General features: G+C 35.5%; 1 protein-coding gene across 5 annotated transcripts in view; it reads right to left on the bottom strand.

Annotated features, from left to right (window-relative positions):
• Positions 1–979: 979 nt before the first annotated feature.
• The window catches only part of LOC121324292 (peroxisome proliferator-activated receptor gamma coactivator 1-alpha-like), a 123,069-nt gene continuing 115,137 nt past the window's right edge, over positions 980–8,911 (bottom strand). For all 5 annotated transcript variants that reach the window (XM_041266005.1, XM_041266038.1, XM_041266012.1 and 2 more), the window contains exons 9-13: positions 8,085–8,191; positions 7,189–7,307; positions 5,458–5,579; positions 4,676–4,827; positions 980–2,023 (exon numbers count right to left, since the gene is read on the bottom strand). In XM_041266005.1, the coding sequence (XP_041121939.1) occupies positions 1,920–2,023; positions 4,676–4,827; positions 5,458–5,579; positions 7,189–7,307; positions 8,085–8,191 (604 nt within the window). In that variant the 3' untranslated portion in view covers positions 980–1,919. The remainder of the gene's footprint in view (positions 2,024–4,675; positions 4,828–5,457; positions 5,580–7,188; positions 7,308–8,084; positions 8,192–8,911) is intronic.

The raw sequence follows: 8,911 nt of genomic DNA, 5'->3' as shown, positions 1-8,911 counted from the left end.
GCACGCAGACACCTACACTATCTGTCAAACATTATTAACATTGTACTAAAACAAATTGGAATAAACTCCAAAAATGTTTTGGCAAGCAAACTGGGTAATGCGTCCGGTCCACATACACACAACATAATAAGTAAAATGTGATTTTTTAAAAAATAATTTATTGCTTTGTGATTTTTTTTTTTTCCTTTTTCTTTCATTGTTATTATTATTATTATTGTTATTATTATTATTACATTAAAGAGAAGATTTAAAAATCCAGAAAAGAAAATTGTAAACCTTTGTTTGGCATTCACATATTGAAGCAAGTTAAAATACCAGCATTGTTATCTACAAAACAACAGCAAGAGCAGTGACTGAGGAGTACACTAGTACAACAAGGTAAAAACTTGTATTTATTGCTTTATGACTGTTAAAAAATAATGTATCTAAATAAACAATAACAAAAAACCAAAATAAAGCAAACTGTGAGAGCTATAGACAGTGAACTCTGAACAGAACAAATGTAGTTGTATCCAGCTAGATAGAAATAGGTTTATTCAGGATTCCTGTATAAACAGATATGGTTAACTTATGATTTGATCATCTATAAAACAAAAAGGCATAAAAGGAACACTATGAATAACTTGTATGCATACACGTTCTTTTTTCCCACCTCCTTGATTAAATTAATTAAATAATTAACAGAATAAATAATTTAATGTAATGCAGGTTATACATGTTTTAAAACGTACAAAATAATTTTTGTAAAAATAAATATTGATAAATAGGGCTGAGAAAAAAAAAAAAAAAGATAACCAACAACCGTATACATACGTGTCATCTCCCGTTACGGCACCTTTTTTTGGAAAAAAAATTTTAAAGATCACTGAATATGTTACAGGTCCAAGCTGATATATATATATATATATATATATATATATATATAATATATATTATATATATATATATATATATATATATATATATCCCTAAGAGAGTTGATTCAGAAAAAGCTGAATTAAGGTATACAATAATAAAATAAAAACATTTTACTTTTTAACCTCTTGAAGCTTCACATACAAATCATGGAAAAAAAACTCATAGATAAAAATAAATGTATTTTACAATAAGTGGTGAAACATATTGACTATGCAACAGAGAAAACACGTACATAAACTCCAGCAGATATTGGTAACAACAGCCTTCACATATGAAATAAAATAAGAAGTTCATGTGCTCCCCAGATCCACACACGCATATTTATACAATCATATCAGAACATCTGTATTTCTCTAAACATGTTTGGGTAGAATAAGTGTCTCAGGTCACCATCGTCATCATTATCATCATAATAACTACAGTTGAACATTCTTGATTAAGAAAATGACAGCATCATTGAAAAGAAGGCTGCATTTTACAGTGCATAGCTGTAACAAATAAAGAACTTTGTCAGATATGCACACAAAATAAAAAAAAATCCAATTAACATCTGTAAATATGTATCTACACTTTTGCACAATGTAGTCAATACAGATATCTGAAACACCCCAGTTATGTATTCCCAACTCTTATTAATAATGTAACACCACATCCAACACATCCAAACATCAGGAAAAACAAAACAAAAAAAAAAAAAAACCCGAAAAGCTGCACATTTTCACCAGTCAAAAAAGCTGTTTGTTTGTAGAACATGGAAGGTCTTCAGTCCACATCTTTCATGTTCCAAAGCACTGTGATCTCTATTCAGATAGGAAGGTTTGTTGGTTCGATACTTTCTTCTCGGTTCTTCAATAGCTATGTTCATGTAAACTTTATTTATTTCTTTATTTATTTATTTTTTCCACACATAGTGTCAGACTTCTGATAGTGTCTCATTGTTGAATTACAGAGCCTCCATGAGGCATTACGAATCCCTCTGTCAATGGCATGTTAGGTGCTTGTTACCTACGCAGGCTACGCTGTGCTTCCTTCAGCAAGCTGTCAAAATCCAAGGAGTCATACTTGCTTTTAGTGGAAGCTGGGTCAAAGTCATCAGAATGGGAATCTAAAAATAAAATAGCAAATGTTCAGCCCAACAAGCTCAAATAACCATACAGTACATCAATGACTCACTAATATTTTTTGTTCTAATGCAAAGTAAATGCGAAAGTGTTCTAGTCATAAAACTTGGACCTTTTTTTATTATTAATTTTACCTTGAAGTAAGGTTTTTGTTTTCTGTACAGGTTACAGACATTTAGGGACTGATTGACATGGATTTCTTTTTTTTATTAGTCATAATGGTTTTATTTTTCTTGACCTTAATGCACCACTGTACAGTAACCATGCCTCAGCAAACATATCATATCCCACTCTTTATTGCATGAAGTACAGTAGAATCTAGTTAATTTCCTTAACACTTTGTAAACTGAAATTGTTTGTTTAACTAGGTCTTAGCATTGGTTAAGGAAAGGTATTATTAATATATTAATTTACCTATAACAATGGGTCTGATTTAGTTGGATCTAAACTGTGGAGACTGGGATATATTTGCTAGGTAACACAACCAGGAACTAAGCAAGAAAGGATTGCAAATGGTGTATGGCATTTCATTTTTATCATTATAATTATTGTTATTGTTTTGTACTTCTGCATTGTGCATTAGATACATATTTTAAATGATTCAAAACTGCACAGATTGTTCCTTTTGAAAACAGAAAACACTGTTTATATATATATATATATATATATATATATATATATATATATATATATATATATATATATATATATATATATATATATATATATAAAAAACACATGACAAATTGTGAAATGTGAACCATCCATTTTGATTTGAATGCTGATAATAAATAACACTGTCTTATCTTCTTGAGCAGATGTTCCCACAAATGGGGTGCCAAGCAGGCAAAAGCACACTTAGAAAGCATGAGAAATGGAAAGGCCTTGGCATATGCGAGAGATCTGAGACAATGGCCGAGGGTGTCACGCTGCGCTCTGTGAAGGATGAAATACCTGCACGCAGAACTCAAAATAAAGTACCAGGTATTGTACTGAAAGCATAAAGAAGGACAGTCTGTGTGGTCTCAGCCACGGAGCAAAATGAAGAGTGCAACAGTAGAATTGTAGTCAGACTTGACCAATAGCATTTTACTGTATTGATAATAAAGAGCAACATCACAGTACTCCAACATAATGCATATTAATATACTTTTACACATGCTTGCCTTGCTGAGTAACCTTCTAACCCCAAACTACAAGCCCAGTTTTCATATTGGATAAGCTCCGAAAGATGAGAGCACAGTTATTGATATGTTGCCCTTCCTGACTTCCAAGTAGCACTATCATATCACAATCTGGCTATAGTGTATAGTATGTCTCCTTCAGTTACTGCCACAACTACCCGTACTTTGAACTATGTACAGTACCTTCTGGATGTCTGCTTTACAGATGACAAGTGATAACCTCTAGAAAACTTTAGATAACCACATTGCTTTCAGCCACAACTCCTTTTGAATTAAAAAAACAAACCACCGGAAGATTACTTGAAGGTATTTGTGTGTCTCTATTTAATGTCTCTATTTCCTAAGCCAAACAAAATATGGATTGATAATTAATGGTTTCTCTTACAAGTAACCATTGCATCTTCAGCTCATCTATAGTTTAATGAATAACATTTAATGACCTCATCGCTAAAAAAACAAGACACTGTCCTTCAAAGCCCCAGGATAACGTTCTCCCTCTTCACCGCATTAAACAATAGCTGTCAGCACTGCAAATAGTCTTTCCTGTCCTCTTTTTAATGAACTCATTGTGAATAGTGTTGGAACAAATGACTTCCCATTTTTGATGTTTTCATCACTGGCGTTATGTATGAAGAGATTCCATTTTGCCAACTCACTAAATTATTTAGTGTACAGGCCGTGCACTGAACTACGCCATATTCATTCTGATCCTTGAGTGTCACCTTTATGTGTGTAGCAAAGTTGGATCGCCTTGTTTGGCTATTTAGGGAAGGGAAACAAAGAAATGTATATATACGGCTGCTACAGAGCCTTGTGCTCTGCTGAACATCGTTTTGGGGGAAGATACACAGTAAAACTGGTAACAAAAGAGAGGTGTACACTGCAGTGGGCTTACTTAAAGTAGTAACAACACAGCAACGGAAGGGAGGCTAAAGCTCACAAAAAATACTGATATTGGATTTGCCACAATGACATCCTGGCTTACAGTCCTGGTACTCATCTCTAACATCTAAGCAACACTGTTACCCTCTCATAAAATATTTAGAGTAAAATAAGAAAAATGAGAGAGAGAGAGAGAGAGAGAGAGAGAGAGAGAGAGAGAGAGAGAGAGAGAGAGAGAGAGAGAGAGAGATATCAGGAAATGTATGTAAGAATCCATTCACAAATCAAGGCTGCATGTACACAAGAACATTTTGTCTGTGGTCTCTTTCCATCATGTTGATTTTTATGTCTCAGGACAACAGTTCTTTCCCACCTCTCACACCAATGTGCAAAGTACTCTTTTGTACATAATAAGAACATTCACGAACGAAGTAAGAAGACTTCTTCCCATCCTACTCTGGTCTAGGAACTGAGCAGAGACATTTATACAAGTACATCATTCCTCATCCAATATTCATTATTACTGTTAAGCAAACCTATTATATAAATTAATACAGTAATGATTCTTACCTAAGTCTGTATAATTTGATTTGCAGAACTGCTTGCGTCCCCCAAAGCACAACTCAAACTGAGGTTCATTTGACCTGCGTAAGGTGTGTCCATTTTCAAGGGCAGCGAAGGCATCACAAGTATAGCGGTAGGTGATGAAACCAAAATTGTCCCTGAAAATAAAGACAAAAAAAGTCAATTTAATATTTAAGTGTTATGCAGGTACAGTGTCCTGAATGGTAATATCTAGTACAATTGTCTGGATTCTCACATTATGAAATAAAATTATATTTGCATTGTATTTTTGAGTTCCCCATGCTTTTACAATGCCTTTAATGCACTTTATCATGGTCAGCCACTGTCTTTACTGTGCTTTACCATAGTTACAAGATTAATGTGTTTTAATATGCTTTCACTATGCTGTTACTATACACAACTACACTTGCACAGAGTTAAACTTTTGTAAAGCTGTTAGGCGATTCACAAACTAAATTAATTGTAATTCGGAGTACAGAGCTTTGATAATGTAGTCCAGTAACCTTCTTTTTAAAAGCATATATTTTGAATAATATTTAAACCACAGGGCTGCCTCTTCTACAAGAAGAAATGTTGATTCTGTTTTGTTTTTTTGCAGCTTCCACTGTTAACACTGCCTCACGTGGCAGCCAGTGAAGCCCTGGCTCTGTGAACAAAAGCATCCTTCTTAGGTTAATTTCCAGCCGACAAGGAGAATACAAAAACTACTTTGGTTAATTCCTTTTACTTCTTAACATCAGAATAATTGTTATCCCCCCCAGTCTTACCCGTCATCTCTCAGATTTACTGTACACTCTTCGATTTCGCCAAAAACTTCAAAGCGGCGCTTCAGCTCCGTCCGGGTTATGTCAGACCTGAGTCTGCCCACGTACACAACACGGCGCTCTTCCTGATTAAAGAAATAGCAAATGGGAATTACAAAAGAGAGGTCTTTTAACAAGCATCACAAGTATCACCACAACATCACCGGTACAGAAAGGGAGAGCCTGCATAATCTTGCAATAAAATATTTGAAATGATGAAACCCCACCCCTTAAGAAAGCAGATCTAACTTTATTGAATATTTTTTTTTCCTATGTTGTTCTGGGTTTCTAAAATTTTTGTTGGGAAGGCAGGACATCACATCCTGCACCTGTTTAATTTAGCCTGGCTGCTGACTGCCTTCTTGTTTCAAGAGAGACAACTGCAAGATTAACAATTTCAGTGTAAAAAAAAAAAAAAAAGGTGCTGTTGTGGATCATTCTGAGATATGTAGCTATTTGGAAATACAGCTCAAAGGAATTTAATCACTTCATTCTTAGAAGCTGTGCAGTAAAATATGATGTTCCCTCACCCCTTAGAGATAAAAGCAAAGGCCTATCAGAAACTGTCTTTGCTGAGGCTGTCTTGCACAGCAGTAATGGGTGGCTGATTCCTATCTTGTCAAAAGTCAGCGTTATGGGGCGCTTACAGAATGATGACAATACCACAGAAAATGGTAATGAAAACAAATACAACCTCAACCACAAAAAAAAAAAAAAAAAAAAAAAAAAAAACATGCATCATTTGTAAAAACAAGATGCTGTGGGCACAAACAACAGACATGCAAACCAGAACAGACAAAAAACTACCTTCTTTTTCTACTAACTGCTGTGTAATGACAATGAGCACATTACTTACTGTAGCTTCAACTAAACGCAATTAGATCAGGTAATCGGGGAGACACAGCAGTTACTGTAAAAACCTTTGTATGAGTCTATTTTCTAGGTATTTTTAGAGAGTCCTAAAAAGGGGGGAGTGACTTATACACTGGTGTGACCTATAGGCTTTTTCCTGAAATTGTTGTCTCAAAGGGATGGGGGGGAGGGGTAACTTATACACCGGTGTGACTTATACACTGGTTTTTACTGTACATGGCAAACTGTACCGTATACTCAGTTGGTATACTGAGTGTGCTTCATATGGACTTACATGTTTTTGCTTCTTGCTGTTTGAACAATGTTATTACTACAGACAATGAGATTGCGGTTAGTAATTTTCCTGGACCCCCGTACCTTTAGATGACATAACACACCAGTGACGTGCTGGACTGTTTTTAACATCTAAGGGATTCTCATATCTCATAACGCAGTTTACATGAACAGATTCCTGAATCCGATTCTAACCGGATCTGAACAGGATTGAAGGTGCCATTTAAAGTATAAAATGAGAGGCCATGCTAAAGGTCCTCTTTAAGATGTATAGTGATGATTTTCAAGTAATTACTGTAAATCTTTTTTTTGTCATTTCTCTTGCTAATTTAACCCAATTTGAGCTAATGTTTTGAGTCAGCTAGTCACTTGTTGGCTTCACTGGGCAAGGTCAGCAGAGGTAACAATTTCCAAGGACACACATTACACTAGAGTATTAATAATAAAAAAATCAAATTTGTGTGAATTTGAAAGGGACAATAGCTCCTCCATCATTTTACAAGACATATACTGTTCCAAACCATTTATTTAACATTCAGTAATACTTACAATTGCTTTTTGCCTCTGTCTCTCTCTCTGTTTCGCTCTTTCGTATTCCCGTTTTTCATAATCCCGTCTATATTCCTCCCTCTTTAGCCTCTCGTGCTGGTATTCCTCGTAGCTGTCATGCATACCTGGGGGGGGGGGGGGGGGGGGGGGGGGGGGGGGGGGGGTTCAGCATCAGTGGATCAGAAGTCTGTTCCAAGTTTGTAATTACAAGGTCTGTTAAATACTACTGGAACTGTTTCACATAATGAAAAGTTAAGTTAAAAGGTGCCATTTATTTCTTGTAATTTTCACTTTGATTTAAGAACCCCATCAGCATGGCGACACTAAAGCCTACTTACAAACGTTGGAAGTAAATCTCATAAAAACAAATCGTCTATTTAATTACATTTCCGCTCTTTAATCCTGTGTAATTCCACTTAGCCCCACTTAAGATGTGTTCTACGCATCACCACGACAGTGTTTCCAACAGGGAGAGGACGGAGGGATGGGGGGGTGGGACGGGGAAAGGGGGACAACACCAACAACCACTGTGGCTGTCAAAAACCAGCAGTGGCCCAGGAATTGGTAGGATTTATTGTCCTTTTTTTCCTTTTAAATAAATCAAACAATTATTATTTCTCTGTTATTAGTTTCATTATAGAAAAACAACATGTCTTTGCTGTTGTTTTTAACAAGTAAACATTCTTCAAAGCTTTCCAGCTAGCTTAACTAGTGCAGTGCAGTTATAAATTGCCTAGTGTCACACATAATGTAAAGGTTAGCTGCAGTGGGGAATTTGTTTATCACTTTCCAATAACATAATAAGCATTGGCCCAGTTAACTTAATTGCTAAATGAACAGTTACCATATGGTAACAGTACTGATAACTGATATCAAGGATCCACTAGTCTGACGTTACCTGGGTCTCCGGTTGTAGGGGGACCTAGATCGGGATCTTGAATGTGAATGTGGACTTTTGTGGGATCTGGATCTACTGTGGCTTGAATCGTTGTTGTGGCGAGACCTGAAAAAATAGAGGATGCACGTCTAAGAAGTGCGGTGTAGTTTGGCTTTCATGTTTCTGTGCCAGTAGCTGAGGTTTCTAGGATGCCACTGATTGTTTTAAAGCCATGTGTTGTCAAATGACATCAGCCACAACAAATTATATTTCTGAGGTAACTAAATGTGTCATTTGTCATTTCGGACACTTTATAAATGGCAAGCTTTTTTCATGGTATCCAAAATAACACTGATATACACTCACTTGTCTTTCAGTCTTCACTGATGTATATTTGAAAGTGACAATGTCCAGAACTCCATAGGCATTGTAATAATGTCATCACTGATCTGTCTTTAGTCTCCAAAGATACTAAGGCCAGGCACCGATTAGGTAAGTGACAGTTGCTCAAATACTGAGAGAAAGCTACACAGGTCTGGGGAGAAATCTCAAATAGCATGCAGCTTCCACAGGGTAGAAACATATAATTTTGAAGATGCTCAGAGTTTTTTTTTTTTAGCAAAAGCAAGCACACAGTCACTTAAAATGACACAGTAACACTATCTACAGAAAGGCAGTGAACAAGGGTATGTGATAGTTAAGTAGGTAATGTAAAAAGTAAAATAATATGTGACAATAATCAAATATACAATCCCAGAGGGACAAGAACTCAGTATGAATTTTCTTATAAACACAATGTTTTTTTTTTTTTTTTTTTTTTTTTTTTTAATTCTACCCAAGAAATCA

This window comes from Polyodon spathula, chromosome 1 (assembly GCF_017654505.1).
Source record: "Polyodon spathula isolate WHYD16114869_AA chromosome 1, ASM1765450v1, whole genome shotgun sequence".
In the NCBI taxonomy this organism is placed as follows: Eukaryota; Metazoa; Chordata; class Actinopteri; order Acipenseriformes; family Polyodontidae; genus Polyodon; species Polyodon spathula.
Note: the sequence above shows the minus strand (reverse complement) of the source record. Positions and strands in the feature narration are given on the sequence as shown.